This window comes from Rattus rattus, chromosome 7 (genome assembly GCF_011064425.1).
Source record: "Rattus rattus isolate New Zealand chromosome 7, Rrattus_CSIRO_v1, whole genome shotgun sequence".
Lineage (NCBI taxonomy): Eukaryota > Metazoa > Chordata > Mammalia > Rodentia > Muridae > Rattus > Rattus rattus.
The window spans coordinates 128,916,057-128,933,315 of NC_046160.1; the positions used below are offsets into that span (position 1 = coordinate 128,916,057).

Consider the following 17,259-nt stretch of genomic DNA (forward strand, 5'->3'; position numbering starts at 1 on the left):
AACAAAGACATAGTTCTCTCAACAAACAACATGACAGACACCCTCTCCCATACCCTGGATGTTCAGAGATCAGGGGTTTTGATGTTTGAAAGAAACCTTTTTAAGATGAATAAAAATGTTTTTGCAAACAAATGGATACTTGACCAAGGAGCTTCACAGGGCAAACAAGTGCCTCAGGTCTCTCTACCTGCAGGCTGCGTTACAACAGCGATTATATCCTGTTTGTCCGCAGCTGAGGCAGAAGCACTGGCTAGAGGGAGGTAAGCACAACGCTGCTTCTCTCAATCTCAATCTCAATCTCAAGCCTGAAGTCATCCTCGAATTCCTAAACAAGGAGTCTGAGGACCTGAGGAGCTGAGGGCTCAGGACCGTCAGCCACATCTCCACTGGCTGCCCAAGGGCCGAGCCACGGCTGTGCACACTCAACTCTACACATGATGTGTGCCACAAAGCTGACAGAAGGAAGGAATTACTTCCAAAGTACCTGCCAATATCGTGAGTGAGTGCCGACTTGTCAGGAGCACCCAGGGAACCCTGACAAGGCCTGCCTGGGTGCTTAGCTCCTCTGCCCCTCACACAGAAGGGAGAGACAGCTGTGCAGTGAGAGCCAGGGCCAAGGCTCTACAGTCCCCAGGTGCTGCTGCTTTTCTCTCAAATTTTCAAGCCCACTGCCTCCGCATTCAGTGTGCTGGGCCCACAGGCGTGCTGGGCTGCTGCACAGCTGAGATTCTTGTTACACACAATTCAAAAAAACACAAAAGTAAAGAAAAAAAGAGAAAAGTTTTATACACTTAAAATGTTTTAAGAACCAAGTCATTCAGTGACGTAATGGTTTGGGGAGAACGTTGCACAGACCTCAGAAGCTTCCTGTTGAGCATCCTCCCTGGTTGAACTGAGACAAACCCTCAGTGTTACGTAGGCTAGGTACTGACAATGACCATTCTACACTGCTACTCTTTTCTGAGAGGCAGCAAGGAGGAGCCCAAACTGTGAGGGAAGTCCCCGTGGGTCGGCCCTGAGCATGCGTGCAGCCCTACCAGGTAGTTCTCATCTTGAAAGGCGTAGTGTAGCGCAGTGATCCACTGGCAGTCACCGTTCACCAGCACATCCCTCTCTTCTCGAAAGCAAGCTGTCTGTGAGGAACGAGAGGACAGTCGGTCTGTGTCCCTTAGAACATCTTCCTAAATACTAACGGTCTCTGTTGCAACTGTCATCTGCAGAGAGAACCTCGAATCCTGACTGCCTGGAGCCTGGTGTCCTTGCCTCACCTGGAACCAAATGTCCGGCCTGTCCCCAGCAGCTTCTGCAGAAGCCAAAAGACTGAGTCTCTGTGCTCTCCCTCCCCTGAGCCAGGACCTTCTCCTTCCCTGTCCCCAATGGTCTCTCCTTCCCTGTCCCCAATGGTCTCTCCTTCCCTGTCCCCAATGGCCTCTTCTTCCCTGTGGCTGTCTGTGGCCCACACAGTAAGGTCACCCTCCATGGGCTCGGGAGCAGTTCTCAACCCCTGAACTCAACACACACAAACACACACACACACACACACACACACACACACACACACACACACACTCACACACACACTCGCACGCACACACACACTCACACACGCGCACGCGCACGCGCACACACACACTCACACACGCGCACGCGCACACACACTCCTTTTTACTAAACCGGCCTCTTCACTCGCCCTGGTGTGACACACATGACGCCCAATGGCAGACAGGAAGGACAACCTGCTTACTGGTGGGAAACACCGTTGACTCGGTTCGCTGATGAAGGGTCAGTCAGATGTCAGTCCTGATGAGCATCACACATGGGTAAAAGGCTTTTAGCCTGTCTGGTTAGGAAAGAACCTGTCCTTTCTGTGTCTGTCTGTCTGTCTGAAGCTGTGTGACCCAAGTCAGCTCAGGGCTCTCCCACGAGACTCTGAATGAGACCTCATACCTTCCACTCCCAAGCCCTCGCTCAGCAAGTCTCATTTCCTCAAGTGTTGGTTAGCGTTTTTGTCACCGTGACACAGGCTGGAGTCAGCTGGGAAGAGGAAACGCCTCCATGAATCAGGCTGTGGACGAGCCCACGGGGAATTTTCTTGGTTAATGATTAATGTGGGAGGGTCACCTCACTGTGGGCAGTGCCAGTCCTGGGAAGATGGCTCTGAGTTGTGTAAGAGAGCTGCTGAGCAAGCTGGTAAACAGCACTCCTCATGGCTCTGCTTCAGTTCCCGCCCTGACTTTCTTCAATCATGGACTGTGACAGGGACAGGTGAGCCATCAGCAAGCCCTCGCTCCCTGAGCTGATTTGAGTCAGTCCGGTTTTTATGAAGCATCAGGAAGCCAACCACGGCCCAAACCGTATGAGACAGGGAACACGCTGGGAGCAGAGGAAACACTGCTGATGCAGGAGTCCCCAGGCTGGCCATGCAGGGGTGTCCCCAGGCTGGCCATGTAGGGGTGTCCCCAGGCTGGCCTGGCAGGGGTCCCCAGGTTGGCCTTGCAGGGGGGTCCCCAGGCTGGCCTTTCAGGGGGGTCCCCAGGCTGGCCTTTCAGGGGGGTCCCCAGGCTGGCCATGTAGGTAGCTAAGGCAGGCATGCGGCTACTGGGTAACAGAGAGATGGTGACAACGTAGTCACCAGTGTTCAGTTCTGAGCAATAGAAAGAGCATGGACTGGTGTGGAGCTACATCGGTCGGAAGGAGAACAAAGCATGGAAACAAGCAAGACACCAAGAGTGTGCAGTGTCTGTGGGAGGGAAAGAGTGTGCAGTGTCTGTGGGAGGGAAAGAGTGTGCAGTGTCTGTGGGAGGGAAAGAGTGAGGAGGGTCTGTGGAGGGAAGAGTGAGGAGGGTCTGTGGGAGGGAGGAGTGTGGAGGGTCTGTGGAGGGAAGAGTGAGGAGGGTCTGTGGAGGGAAGAGTGAGGAGGGTCTGTGGAGGGAAGAGTGAGGAGGGTCTGTGGAGGGAAGAGTGAGGAGGGTCTGTGGAGGGAAGAGTGAGGAGGGTCTGTGGAGGGAAGAGTGAGGAGGGTCTGTGGAGGGAAGAGTGAGGAGGGTCTGTGGAGGGAAGAGTGAGGAGGGTCTGTGGAGGGAAGAGTGAGGAGAGTCTGTGGAGGGAAGAGTGAGGAGAGTCTGTGGAGGGAAGAGTGAGGAGGGTCTGTGGGAGGGAAAGAGGGTGGAGGGTCTGTGGGAGGACAGGCAATGCTACTCTGTCCACAAAATCTGAAGCTCAAAAAAGACCTCACCATAGTCACGCTTTTAATCCTAGCACTTGGGAAGCAGAGGCTGAAAGATCTCTGATTTAGAGGCCAGCCTAATAGTGAGCTCCAGACCAGCCAGGAACCTTTCTTCCCAGAACAACAACAACAACAACAACAACAACAACAACAACAACAACAACAACACCACACACACACACACACACACACACACACACACACACACACACACACACACACACACAGGTCTAAGGGTCTTGTGTGTGTACTGTAACCTGCTCAACATGGCAGCTACCAATGGCAAAACAGGTAAGAAATCAGCAACAGTGTACTATGGCAACAGTGTACTATGGCAACAGCGTACTATTTTAACAGTATACTATGGTAACAGTATACTATGGCAACAGTGTACTATGGTAACAGTGTACCATGGCAACAGTGTACTATGGCAACAGTGTACTATGTGCTATATAACAGTGTACTATGGCAACAGTGTACTATGGTAACAGTGTACTATGGCAACAGTGTACTATGGCAACAGTGTACTACGGCAACAGTGTACTATGGTAACAGTGTACTATGGCAACAGTGTACTATGGCAACAGTGTACTATGGTAATAGCATACTATGACAAGGAAGATAGGAGCAGCAAGGGAGCAGCAGAAACTACAGAAGGGTCTCCCACCCAGAAGCATCCTATTGTAGAGAGCAGAGCTGGCCATATGCCACAGCCCAGACTGCCCTGGGCAAGGAAGGGTCCTCGCAGAGCGAGCATGACCAATGGAGGAGCTCAGCTGGGGGTGGGGATCAGGAACCAAGGAAAAGTGTCTCAAATGGCCAAGCGGCTCCTTCCACCCCACCCCTTCACTCCAATCCTCCTTATCTGACCAGGGAGGCCAGAACTCTGCACTACATGGGCTCCCAACAACTGTTTCCCTGTGCCTGTGGAACAGGACTGTGTGGAGTGTCGGAGGTTTCTCAGGCATTCTCTCTCTTTCTCTCTCCATCTTTACTCACTGTGAGGCACCCCCCACACCTCTGCTCTTTCTCTCTCTCCATCTTTACTCACTGTGACACCCCACACACACCTCTGCTCTCTTTAGCATCTCCCATTTGTTGAGAATTTTCATTGCATAAATTCGTTCAGTGTTCTTCATTTTGACAACAGCAACCTAGAATGTAAATTTGAATTTAAATTAGTTAATGCACATCTAAAAGTTGATCCTAACTGGTTGGGAACTCTGAGAGATGGGGAGATGAGGGAGAGGGAGAGATGGGGAAAAGAGAGAGAGGGAGGGGAAGAGAGAAAGAGAAGGAGAGAGAGGGAGGGAGGGAGGGAGGGAGACAGAGAGAGAGAGAGAGAGAGACAGAGAGAGAGACAGAGACAGAGACAGAGACAGAGAGACATAGACACCATCTATATAAACAAAGATTCACCCTTTAAACAAGACAACTTGGTTTTATCCACACTGTGGCTTGGATGAATCCACCTGGCTCAGTTAAAGTCACTTCAGGACTAAGCACTGGGAACTGGGGTTCCCTGACTTCCACTTGAGCAAAGCCTGAATATTCTCAGGAAAAACAAGCCCAGCCCTTCCTATGTTGGCTTGTAGCCGTCTTCTCCCTGTATGTGGGGCAATCTATACACGCCCCTCCCTGTCCCCCTTGCCTATGTCCACCTTCCCTGCCGTCCTCTACAGGAGCCAGCTACTCATCTGAATCTTTGTTTCACAGAGGCAGTGGCTATGCAGGGTCTACAGCAGAGCAAAAGAGGCTCAGAAGCACCCTTCAGGCCTGACCCCTCTTTCAGGGAGTCTCTGTCGAACCCTGAATGACCCCCATCGTGACCAGCAGCATCATGGTGAGCCACTGCTTTGCACATCCCACCGTGCATCACTTCCCACTCATCTACAGCTCCTTCCTTCCTGACGACGTGCGCTGCCGTGTGGGGGGCCGAGCGTCTCTGCACTAAGATCCACGGAGTACAAAACCGTTAGACAGAACCACCTGCTCTCCTAAGTAGCACACTTCACAGTGCCACCACTAAGGGACCCTGGGCACTAACATGTCAAGCACGGGCCATGTGCTGGGGACCATGCTGAGCATCCTGGACTCTCGCTCAATCCTCACAATCCTTAATGGTAAAATTGCTAGACAGCCATTTTTTTTATCATGTTGACTTTTCTGGGGGGACGTCTAAATGGCACAGGAACGGTGGGATAGCACCCAGGCACAAGCTTTTAAAGCCTACAACAAAATGACAACCAGAATCCAATGTCTTCGTGGGTGACAGTGGCTCTTCCGTGATGTTCATGCACAGCCACAGGCCTTGAGTCAATGGCGTATGCCCTACACCATGCTTCCTACATGGCCGACAGGTGGCCCTTCATGACCTCTCCCATGCTGTTTATCTGTGGCTTAGAGAGCAATAGCCAAGCCTGCTGCAACCTGAGTAAACAGGAAACAGGACACGAAACAAGTTTCTGTGCAGATCAGAGCCCTGGGTGCAAGCCCACTGCTGTACCAGAGTGGCTCTTCCCTTTTGAGAGCCAGCCACAGGCTGGCACATGAGAGGCTGCCATTTTAAAGTCATTCTGGCTTCACTGCTGCAGAGGACGGCAGAGCTGACTTCAGACAAACACTGCCACCCTCAAGAGGAAGCCTAAAAACCTGGACGCTGAGAACAAGACCCACAACCCTAGAACTCTCCCAGGCCTCTCTTCTCACAAGATACACAGATCTGGCACAAGCCACTGCTTAGACAACCAACAAAATAGGTAATAAAATGCATAGAAGGGGGGTTGGAGATTTAGCTCAGTGGTAGAGCGCTTGCCTAGCAAGCTCAAGGCCCTGGGTTCGGTCCTCAGCTCCGAAAAAAAAAAAAATGCATAGAAGGACATGGGTGTCACAGAGACATATCTGCCAAGAACACGCAGAAGTGAAACATTCAAGTAAAATTTAATGTAAAAAAAAAAAATCTTTGTCTGTGGGTTAAGTTTTACTATAAAACAATTTACAAAATAAACAAGGAACAATTTTCTCATTTGGCCCACCAGAAACTTTCCAGCCCAAACTTCAAGTCAAGTATTTTAATGGATCATTTTCTAGGGCTCTGTCAGGAGGACCTGAGCTCAATCCCCAGGGCCAAGAACAAAGCAGAGCATCAAGCAGTACACCAGTAATTCCAGCCGGGCAGGGGGGTGGGGGGGAGCAGGGAAGAGGGGGGAGGAGGAGGGGAGGCAGGGAGGAGGGGAGGGGAAGGGGAGAGCAGGGGAGGAGGGGAGAGCAGGGAGGAGGGGGAGAGCAGGGAGGAGGGGGGAGGAGGGGAGGGTGGGGAGGGGGAGAGGGAAAGAGCAGGGAGGAGGGGGAGGAGGGAGGGGGGAGGAGGAAGGGGAGGAGGGAGGAAGGGAAGAAGGAGGGGAGGAGGGGAGGATGGAGGAGGGGGAGAGGGGGGGGGAGAGCAGGAAGGAGGGGAGGAGGGAGGAAGGGAAGAAGGGGGGGGAGGAGGGGGAGGTGGGGGGAGGCAGGGAGGAGGGGGAGAGGGGAAGGGGAGAGCAGGGAGGAGGAGGAGGAGGGGGTGGGGAGGGAGAGCAGGGAGGGGGGAGGAGGGAGGAAGGGGAGAAGGAGGGGGGAGGGGAGGTGGGGGAGGCAGGGAGGAGGGGGAGAGGGAAGGGGAGAGCAGGGAGGAGGGGAGGGGGGGAGGAGGGGAAGGAGGGAGGGGGGAAGGAGGGGAGGAGAGGAAGGTGGGGAGGCAGGGAGGCGGGGAGGGGGGGAGGCTCAAACCAGCCCAGCTGAAGTCAGGTTCAGTGAGACTGTCTCTCAAAACCTAAGGTGGAGATCAACAGAAGACATCTCATGCCAACCTCTGGCCTCTACCAGGCCCCCAGTTACAAGTATGTACAAATAGCAAACAGACACATCACACACGCACGCCCGCATGCAGGCACGGGCACAGTTATCTAACTAAAACCAATGGAATTTTATGAAGCATTAAATTGACCATAGAGCATGTTAACAAAGCTGATACACCATGCTGGCCCTGCTTACCCACCCAGAGCTCCTCAGATGATACCAGTAGTCAGGCCCAAGATGGGAGGAGCGGGGACTGCCTGGGCCATGTGGAGGGGGTCTCTCTTACCTCACCAAAAGCTCCTCTTCCAATCACTTTGATGATCTCAAAGTCCTCCCGATGAAGCTGCATGTCCTTCACGAGCTGGGTGAATGGCTTAGCTGTAAGGAGAAAACAGTCTGGTCCAGCACACTGACACCTAACCGATGGAGGCACCACGCCGCACCAGCCCCTCTGACTGGGTGTCTGTCAACGCTAACGCTTCAGTATCTGCTGTAACAAACAGCTGCAAAAGTCTGGTAAAACCCTTCTAATTTCCTGGTCAGACCCAAGGCTGGTCCGGTAAGAGAGCAGCAACCGCATGCTGCTGGGCTTTGGAAGGCGTAGTACTGGGATGAAGGGTTCCTTCAAATGTGACTTATTTGGAAACAATGTCTTCACGGATGTCACATGAGGTCATACACACTACAAGGGGGTGAGCCCTAAAGCCAACAAGATTGTTTTTTAAAATGCCTTTATTATTATCATTTACATGTACACATATGTATGTCTGAGATGTGCATGTGCCTGAGGTTAGGGGCACCCCTTGGAGCTGCAGTTACAGGCAGTTGTGAGCAGCCTGATGTGGGTGCTGGGAGTTGAACCTGGGCCCTCTGCAGGAACACTACATAATTTTAACTGGTGAGCCATCTCTCCAGCCCAAGATTTGGTGTTCTTATAGGAATAAAATTTGGAGAGAGGCAGGAGGGAGGGAAAGCCACACGAAGACAAGAGGATAGAGGGAGACAGCCCCAAACCATTTAACACCAAGGAATGCTGGTAGCCACTAGGCTCCAGAACAGGCAAACAAGTCCCTCCCTGAGCCTTCAAGGGAACAAGCAGACCAAACCCTGTCTTTCAGCCTTCAAAGCTGTGACAGGCAGCAAGCGCCACCCTCCACATCTACCAGTAGATGACAATAATTCACAGAGGATCTCATTTCTCCCAGGAAAGCAGGTGACAGGGACAGGGCTAGCACAGCGCTGTCTGGCTCCTGACCGCTGTCCCTCCTGCCCATGGTCTGGCCTACCTGGCAAATATGTTGGCTGCATCTGTATGCCTGCCTGCTCTCCCCTTCAAACCCAAACCCGTTTTATGCTAATTTCCATTTGTCTTAATTACTAGAGGTTTTCTTTCTTTCTCTGTGTAGCCTGGGCTGTCCTAGAACACCCTCTGTAGACCAGGCTGGCCCCAAACTTACAGAGTGCTGGGATTAAAGGTGTGTGCCACCATCACCTGGCTATTAAAGGTTTCTAGAATGTTAGGTAGTTGGCCAAAACTGAGCAAATGTATTATTTCTTACATCTTATATTAGTATCTAAAACTAGCTCGGTCGAAATGAGTAATCTGGTTTTAAAGACTTTACACTGACTTCGTATCGTTGAGTTACTTCTCTCTGTGTGATTAAGGTTCAGTCACTATTGTTCACGGTTAACAGCAATACTGAAGCCATAGCAGGCTCTCGGCTTCTATCAGAGGGTGAGCTGCAGACTCTGGCTCATCCACGAACACCCAGCAGCACAGAGCTTAGAAAATGGAACGCACAAAGCCTGGAATTTAAGGCCAGCCTAACAAGAAAACCCCTGGGTTAGAACCTAAAGGGTCAGCTACATTCATGTTTGCTTCTTTCAAACATCACCGAAAATGACCACTCTTACACCCCCAAAGGAAGTGAGGATTCTCAGACAGCTGCTAGAAACTTTGGGGGAGCCAAACAGAACCTTTTACTCTGCTGTGAAGAAAAACAAGGGACCTGACTTCTATATAAACCATCCAGTTAACGACAGCGTCAACACGCCCTCCACCCCAACTCCTCCTCCCCCAGCAGGGCTTGCTGGACCCCACGGCACCAGGGACACAGGCTTGAGGGCCAGGGCGAACACAGTGCAAGCACAGCGAAGCATTTGGGAAGCAAAGAAAACTCCACCTGTAAGGGTTTCATGTGCTGGCCGAACGTCCATGTCCGTCTCAGCTCTTGCTCCTGCATCGTTAACTGCTTACAAAACTTCTGCGCCACTTATTTTACTTGAGATTTTTAGCTTTTTGTATCACTCAATGATCATTTTAATAGACTCATGAGTTGAATTTCTTGAATATATTAATTTAAAAAATATTATCTTTGTAGAGAATTTACAATGATCATTTTCATATATACTAACTTTTTATTACTTTAATTTTGAGGATAAAATTCCTGGACTTTCCAAAGAACACAGACATGTTTTTTATAGTTCCTAAGATGCCTTCCCAAGCAAACCCAGCCCAGACTACACTCTCAATACCTCAGCTCTCAGCCAAACCATGCCTGCTGTGAGCCTGATAATAAGCCACTGCCGTGCTCCCACACTGCTCTTCCCACTGCTGTGCTCCCATTGGTGTGCTCACACTGCTGCACACTGCTCTTCCCACTGTCATGCTTCCTACTCTTCCCACTGCTGTGCTCCCACACTGCTGCATACCGCTGTTCCCACTGGTGCACACTGCTCTTCCCACTGCTGTGCTCCCACTGCTGCACACTGCTCTTCCCACTGCTGTGCTCCCACTGCTGTGCTCCCACTGCTGCACACTGCTCTTCCCACTGCTCTTCCCACTGCTGTGCTCCCACTGCTGTGCTCACACTGCTCTTCCCACTGCTGTGCTCCCACTCTTCCCACTGCTGTGCTCCCACTGCTGTGCTCCCACTGCTCTTCCCACTGCTGTGCTCCCACTGCTGTGCTCAAACTGCTCTTCCCACTGCTGTGCTCCCACTGCTGTGCTCACACTGCTCTTCCCACACTGCTCTTCCCACTGGGTATGTAACTGCTGTACTCTTGCTGTGCCAAGACACAGAGCTGTAAATGTGGCTCTTCTACATTGTGGCCTTTTTTCTTAATGAATTACACTATTTTATAGAAATTAGTTTAAAGACAATTATCTTTTATTTATGTATTTACTTATTTTGGTTTTGAGACAGGGTAGGAAATTATCTAAATAAATTTTAACTGGTTCTTTCTTTCTCCTGTCACTTTATTAAGATTCAGAAAACCAAAGAATCCTTTGGAGATCCTGCTTTAATCCTATTTGGTGTTAAATGGCTTTCAAAAAACATTTAATTCTTTATGCCACCATTGTTCATCTCTTAATAGGCAGGAAGTGCAGATTGTAATGCTTATTTTAACCACACACGCATTTAAGCAGTCTGAAAATGATTGGCCTAATTCTGTTCGGTTCTCCTACTCCACTGTGGGGGTCCCAGAGAAAAGCTCTGGCTTCTGTCACACTCCAGTAGTAAGGATGTCCCGTGGCAGCCTGACGGCTAGCCCATCCTAGACAGCACGTCAGTGCCTAGGAACGGATCTCCTTTGTCTATGACAGGGCTCTCTCCAGGGTTCAGCTGTTAGACCCACTGGAGCCCACACCCAGGCCGCTTCTTCCACATCCCTCTCTCCACTTGGCCCTCCACATGGACTGTCCTAAGGCTGCTCAGCCTTCCTCTCGAGCTTCTTCTACTCTTTGCCCAAACATTTTTTGTTGTTTACTCGTTTTAACAGTCTTGTCCAGGTGTCCCACAAAGGGTTGACATGAAGTTGTCGGGGTCGGTCTAGAAAACTGGACAACTATAAACTATAGAAGTGGGGCTTGACACTATAGGGCCAGGAAATCAATGTAAACAAAAGTAAGGTGCAGAGGGGCCTTGAAAGAAGGCCTGAGAGGGTTCATCTAGTACTTTCCTTAGGCCAAACAACAATGTGTGAGTGACAACAAGGATGAGCTCTGTCCTAGGGAACAGTTGAGGGTGGGGAGGGAGATCTGGGCAGAAGTAAGTACGCAGACCTAGGGCGATGTCAGTGGAAGGGCACGGGTGAAGCAGGAGTGTAAGGGGAATCCAAGACAGGGTCAGTGTGAACTCCGTTTCTACCACAGAGAGGACAGTGAGCTCCTGTCTCTAATATCCTTACTAAGAGATAAAGAGACGACAGACAGACAGAAAAGAGAAATAGCATACACTAATGTGGATGTACATAGACAAACGGCCAAGCCCTGTAAACCGAGAGGCCTTAAAACAGGACACCCTCCCCCCCCCAATGAGCACCTAATACCAGGTTTTAGTTTCTAAGCATCCTCCACTAAAGGCACCAGGTCTCCTCAGGCAAGTCCAGGGCCAAGCAGCAAAGGTGGTGTGAGGAGAAGTTCAACGATGGCCCAAGAAAACAAACCACATGGTCACAAACCCATCCACGCACACAGCTCACCCGGAAGCTGATACTGACACAACTAAGTCCTTCACCCTGGAAACACGGAATACCAGAGACCTAGCCTGTGAGCAAAGGTGAGCAGGAAGTGACACACACTACTCAAGAGAACTGCTCAGGGAACATGTGAGGACTCAGATACCTGGGAAGCATCTTTTTCTGTTATTTAACTTCTCTAAGTGTGAATCCATCACAAAGGCATTTTAAACACCTTTGCTGATGGTCATTTGTAGCTAAATAGATAACTCAGGAAAGTGAGGAGAGCCACACTCACCAGATGGACACCAACATTAATGCCCCAAGAGAAAACCAGGGCAACTCAGTCCTGGGGTGGGGGGAGATATGCCTTGACGCCTTGGAACCAGAGCGCAATGCTCATGGAGGATGAGGCTTTACCCCAGGAACCTGATGGGCAGGGAGGTGACTTCCTGACATGGGAGGTCCAGTGTTGTCAGGCCACAATGCCCCCTTAACCACAAAATAAAACAAACCACGAAACCAGTTAATGCTCAGGGCTTGGGGGGTATAAAGAGAACCGGTGGCTGTTTTTTCTTGCAGTATTTTACCCTGCCTTATATGTTAGAGAGAGAGAGAGAGAGAGAGAGAGAGAGAGAGAGAGAGAGAGAGAGAGAGAAACCATTGGGGGTGGAAATACAGCTCGGCAGGTGAGACCATTTGTTCCTGTAGAGGCCCTGAGTTCAATCCCCAGACCTACTCAGTAGCTCATCACCGACCTCTCCAGGGGATCCCACACCCTCTCCTGGTATCTGCGGACACCGGGCATTCAAGCAGTACACTCAGCAGTACATCATGCGGGCAGGACACACATAAAACAGCATCTTTTTTAGATGCACTTCCCGTCCTGTACTTCACTCAGCTAAAACCGTCTGTACTGTCGCATGCTCTTAAAACATGTCAGTTGGAACAAAACCAGAGTGCTCAAAACACAGTCTGGACAGGTGTGGTGACCTGAGACTGCCCTCAAATCGGTCAATTCATATAAAAAAATAAAGATTAGTGATTCATTTCAAAAATTATTTACACTAACACTCAAAAAAAGAAAAAAAATTCTGGCATGATGTGTACACCTTTAGCCCTAGCACTCAGGAGGCAGAGGCAGGAGGATCTCTGAGTTCAAGGCCAGCTTGAGCTACACACCAAGTTTCAGGATATCCGGGGCTAAATAGAAAACCCTGTCTCAAAAAAATTATACGTGTGGATATTTGGCCTGCGTGTGTCTGTGGAGCACACATGTGCAGTCCCAGAGTCCAGAACACAGTGCTGGGACCCCTAGAACTGAACTTACAGAGGAACCCCAGTCCTCTGAAGAGCAGCCAGTGTTCCTAACCTCTGAGCCATCTTTCCAGCCCCACATAACACTCTTAAAAGGCAGACAGTAGAGTTGGCCAGCTGTAGCTGGTGACATGGTGCTGACCCTCACAGTGACACAGATCATAAGTGGAGCAGGAGCACCACAAGAAGCAATCCTAGGGCTCAAGAAGAGAACCGCAGCCAGGCGTGGGGCTAGCCCTGTACTCCGCAGCCAGGCATGGGGCTAGCCCTGTAATCTGCAGCCAGGCGTGGGGCTAGCCCTGCAATCCCAGCACGCAGGAAGCAGAGACTGTCTGAAAAGCACATGGAGGGGAACTCTCCTCCATACTCTATCAGTATCTGTCTAAATCTAAACACCACGTGCTACTGGGTCAATAGATACCCACGGGGAACCCAGAAGTGCTAAGGACCAGGATGGGCACTCAGGCCATTAATCTGAGGAGGAGCCTACGACGGCTCTGCCAGGTCCAGCACTCTCAGCCTTTGACTCGGAGCCCTGGAACACTGACAAACACCAAGCTTTCCCTTCACAAAGCTGACCTGAAGCCTAGATCTCCTCCTATGGGTTAACCGCGTTCTGCCCAGCACAGCCAGAAACCTGTGAGGACTGACGATCCAAAAGAGATGTATTTACCTTCTTCATAAGGAAGGCTCACACCACCATTCCTACTCCTCCAGACCCCACTGGACTTCTTGTTCTGCAGAGCGGGAGGCCAAACCCAGGGTCTCACGCTCATACAAGTGCTCCTCTAAGCTGTAGAGTTTATTGCCCCTGAACTTCTCCTGTCACCCAAAGGCAATGAATTCATCAATCAAGATCACTACTAAGAAGATGGCTCAGCAGGAAGACAAGAGCGCTCGCTGGGCCCCAGCTGAGGCCATAGAGACAGGGGGACCCCGAGGAGCTCAACGGCCAGACTGCCAACCTAGCCAAAGAGGCAAGCCTCCAGTTGAATGAGGTACCCTGGCTCGAGGCAGTAAGGCAAAGAGCACTGAAGACACCTGGTATCCTCCAGCCTGTGCATGTTCACACACATGTTCACACGCATGTTCACACCCGCACTCACTCGAGAACATGCCACACACCACACAAACACAAGGACAAACTACTGATAGGGATCTAAACTGTAAGAAAAACTGCCCCGTGGTCTTAAGGAGAGCTCTGCCAGGAAGAACTAGCGGCAGAGGGAAGGTCTCTGAAACCAACGCCTCATACCTCAGCTCCTTTGCCGAGAGAAGAGAGACTAGAACAGTTGCACAGAGGGTCTAGCAGGGAAAGAGTCAGAGGAAGGAGGGCCGGGGCCGAGGTGGCCAAGGTGGCGGCCGGCAGAAGGCAGACATTAGGCTTCACTTTCCCCATCCAGTCCTATCCTATCCAGCCGCTCACTCACAACGCCAGCCACCAGCCGTCTACCTGCCCCCAGCCTCTGGACTTAAGTCTTCCTTTTTCCCAAGACAGGGTTTCTCTGTGTAGTCCTGGCTGGCCTCCAACTTAAGAGATCTGGCTGCCTCTGCTTCCAGAGCCACGGGACTAAAGGTCTCGGAAGCTGTGTCAGCAGCATTGTGTGTGCAACTGAAGTGGTCTTCAAGATGTAGTATAAATAGAGGGTTATCACAGGGACCCACGAGGGCCACTGACACACGTGGAACACACGAGAGACAACTCAACTCTACCCGAATGAAGGGTCTGTGCTTCTGCTCCCCCTTCAGTAGACAGAGAGGCTGCCTGACACGTGGTGGCTCCTAGTGAGGGCACAGAGATTAACACTTAGGGTGGGGGTTCTCAAATATGTGCTCAAATTACAGAACCACACCCACCTGTACCGATGACTAGGTATTTGTGAAGTGACAGCATCTACGTCACAGGTACAAAGCCCACCATGGGCCGCGAGCTAGAGAAAACGGAACTGACTCTTCCAACCAGTTCCAGTGGCATTCCCAAGGGAGACCTGAGGGGGACCTGCAGCCTGGCAGCACTTTGCATGAGCGAACAAAGCGTTTGAACTATGGAACCTTTTTAACAGTGAGTCAGAAGCCAAGCCTGCTGCAAGCTTGGGCAATGAAAGTCCGTCCAGTGGGGTGGGGAGGCTGTGCTGAGTCAACAGCAGACGGGAGCCTTCATTCCAGCAGCGTACCGTCACGGGGGAGCCGCCTATGCCCGGATGAGGCCAGTCACACCTACTTTCCAGACGCACTCAGGGCTGCCCTGCCGCCCTTCACTCTTGGGCACTCCCTTTGTCAGGTGCCTTTCTCCATTCATTTCCACTTGATGGAAGCTGCTCTGTTACCATGGAAACAAGCTCCCACCACCTCACTGCTGCACATCACCTCAGTGTTCTGACCTCCTGCCCAAGGATGGTGCAGCCGCACTTGAATAGCCCATGGGGCATCAATCCCAGGCACACGCAGTGCCTTCAGTGGGAGTCCTTCAGCGCAGAGAAAGCCCTCTGCTATCACAAGACTGTAATGAAGCCAGCTCCCCGGCGCTGTGAAACCCTGGGTTTCGTCCTCAGCGGTGCCTCTCTCCAAATGATTAAAACGAAAGGAACTGAGTGCCCTGCAGATGACTGGAGAGGAGGAAGTCTGGCCACTGCACCACAGATGACCAGTTTCCCGGCCATGTTCCTCACAAGCTCCTGGAAGCATCCTATCTTGTGCATCCTAGACGTAAGAAAAAGGAAATCAGAACTAAAGAATGACGGCTAAGGTAGGCGTGGTGGTGCACACCTGTAAGCTCAAAACCTGGGAGCTGAGGCAAGAAGACTGTAGGTTCAAAGCCAAGCTGGGCCAAAAGAGAGATCCAGGCCAGCCTGGACTTGACCACGGGACCCTGACTCAAAATACAAACAAGTAGGTGTTAGCTGCCAAACCTGACTGACCTAAGGTTTGATCCCTGAAACCCACACGTGGGAGGAAAAAAAGCAACTCCCACAAGTTGTCCTCTGACCTCCACGTGTGCCCTTCTTAAACACACATGTAGGCATGCACACAGACATATGCATGTGGACACATGCATGCATGCACACATGGACACAGACACACACAGAATGAATGTAAAACAAAAAACAACAAACCAAACCTCAACCCCAAAACTAAGAGCCCGTTAGCAAGTAGCTGAGAAGCTCGGAGAAGGCCGGAATGAGGAGGGATTAGAATATTCTGGAAGTATCTGCTCTGTACATACAGAGGTTGTCAAAGTGGGTTCCTCGGCACCCCCAATCTGATTTCTATTGCTGTGATAAACATCATGACCAAAAACACCCGAGGAGGACACAGTCCATCACCCAAGAAGTCAGTGCAGGACCCAAGGCAGGACCCTGGAGGCAGGGACTGAAGCAGAGGCCATGGAGGGTGCTGCTTACTGACCGACCTCCATGGCTCACTCAGCCTGCTTTCCTCTATCACACAAGACCACCCGAGCAGGGCTGGCACTGTCTGTAATGGGCTGAACCATCCCACAGCAATCATTAATCAAGAAAATACACCCCACGGCCTTGCCTATAGGCCAATCTGACAGTGACCTTTTCTCAACTGAGGTTCCTTCTCCTCACACGACTCCAGTTGTGTCAAACTGACAAAAGTCTCACAGCTCACCTGGCGGCCTGCAGCGTCTGCTGGAGAAGGTAGGCAGATTTAGTAGCAGACTGTCTACTGGGAGCGACTGAGCTTAGAAGTTAGGATGCTCTACCCGATCAACCAACCTCTCTTCTCAGGGGGCTCATACCTGAAGTCATCTCCGCCAGCTAAACAAAGGGCTGAGAGGGGCCCAGAGGCACACGGGTGCCCTGAATGCAAATGATGGCTTTCTTGGTGTTGGCACGACGGTTCTGTGGGTAAATGTGCCTGCTGCCAAGGCTGACCTGAGCAATGACCTGAGTCTAATCCTCGGAACAAACATGGAAGGAGAGAATCAACTCTCACAAGTGTCCTCTGACCTCCAGAACTATGCATGTGCACCACAACCATCCCAGCCAAACACACACACAATAAATAAACATTAAACAAACCAAAGCCAGCTGCCGGTTTGGAAGTGGAATGCACAAGTCAGGACCGCAGGAGTGGCTTACACTGCACGGTATACCCCAACCTGTGCGCTTGTGTGAGCACACATTTGGTCGACACCACCTTTGGCTGCATCCACTGTATTTTTTTTTTTCTTTTTTCTTTTTCTTCAGAGCTGGGGACCGAACCCAGGGCCTTACGCCTGCTAGGCAAGCGCTCTACCACTGAGCTAAATCTCCAACCCCACTGTATTTTTTAAATGGGTCTTTCACTGAACCTTTGTCTAGACTGGCTGGCCAGAGGCCCTCGGGCATCCACCTGTCTCTCCCCTCCAGCAGCTCTGAGTTATGGTTGTATGTCACCACACCCAGCTTTTAGAC

The 17,259-nt window shown here is 51.2% G+C and overlaps 1 protein-coding gene across 1 annotated transcript in view; it reads right to left on the bottom strand.

Moving 5' to 3' along the window:
• Cdc42bpb (CDC42 binding protein kinase beta) overlaps positions 1-17,259 on the bottom strand; it is an 83,799-nt gene that overhangs the window by 44,325 nt on the left and 22,215 nt on the right. Inside the window, exons 2-4 of the mRNA XM_032908486.1 lie at positions 7,347-7,438; positions 4,297-4,380; positions 1,038-1,133 (exon numbers count right to left, since the gene is read on the bottom strand). Of these exons, the coding sequence (XP_032764377.1) occupies positions 1,038-1,133; positions 4,297-4,380; positions 7,347-7,438 (272 nt within the window). The remainder of the gene's footprint in view (positions 1-1,037; positions 1,134-4,296; positions 4,381-7,346; positions 7,439-17,259) is intronic.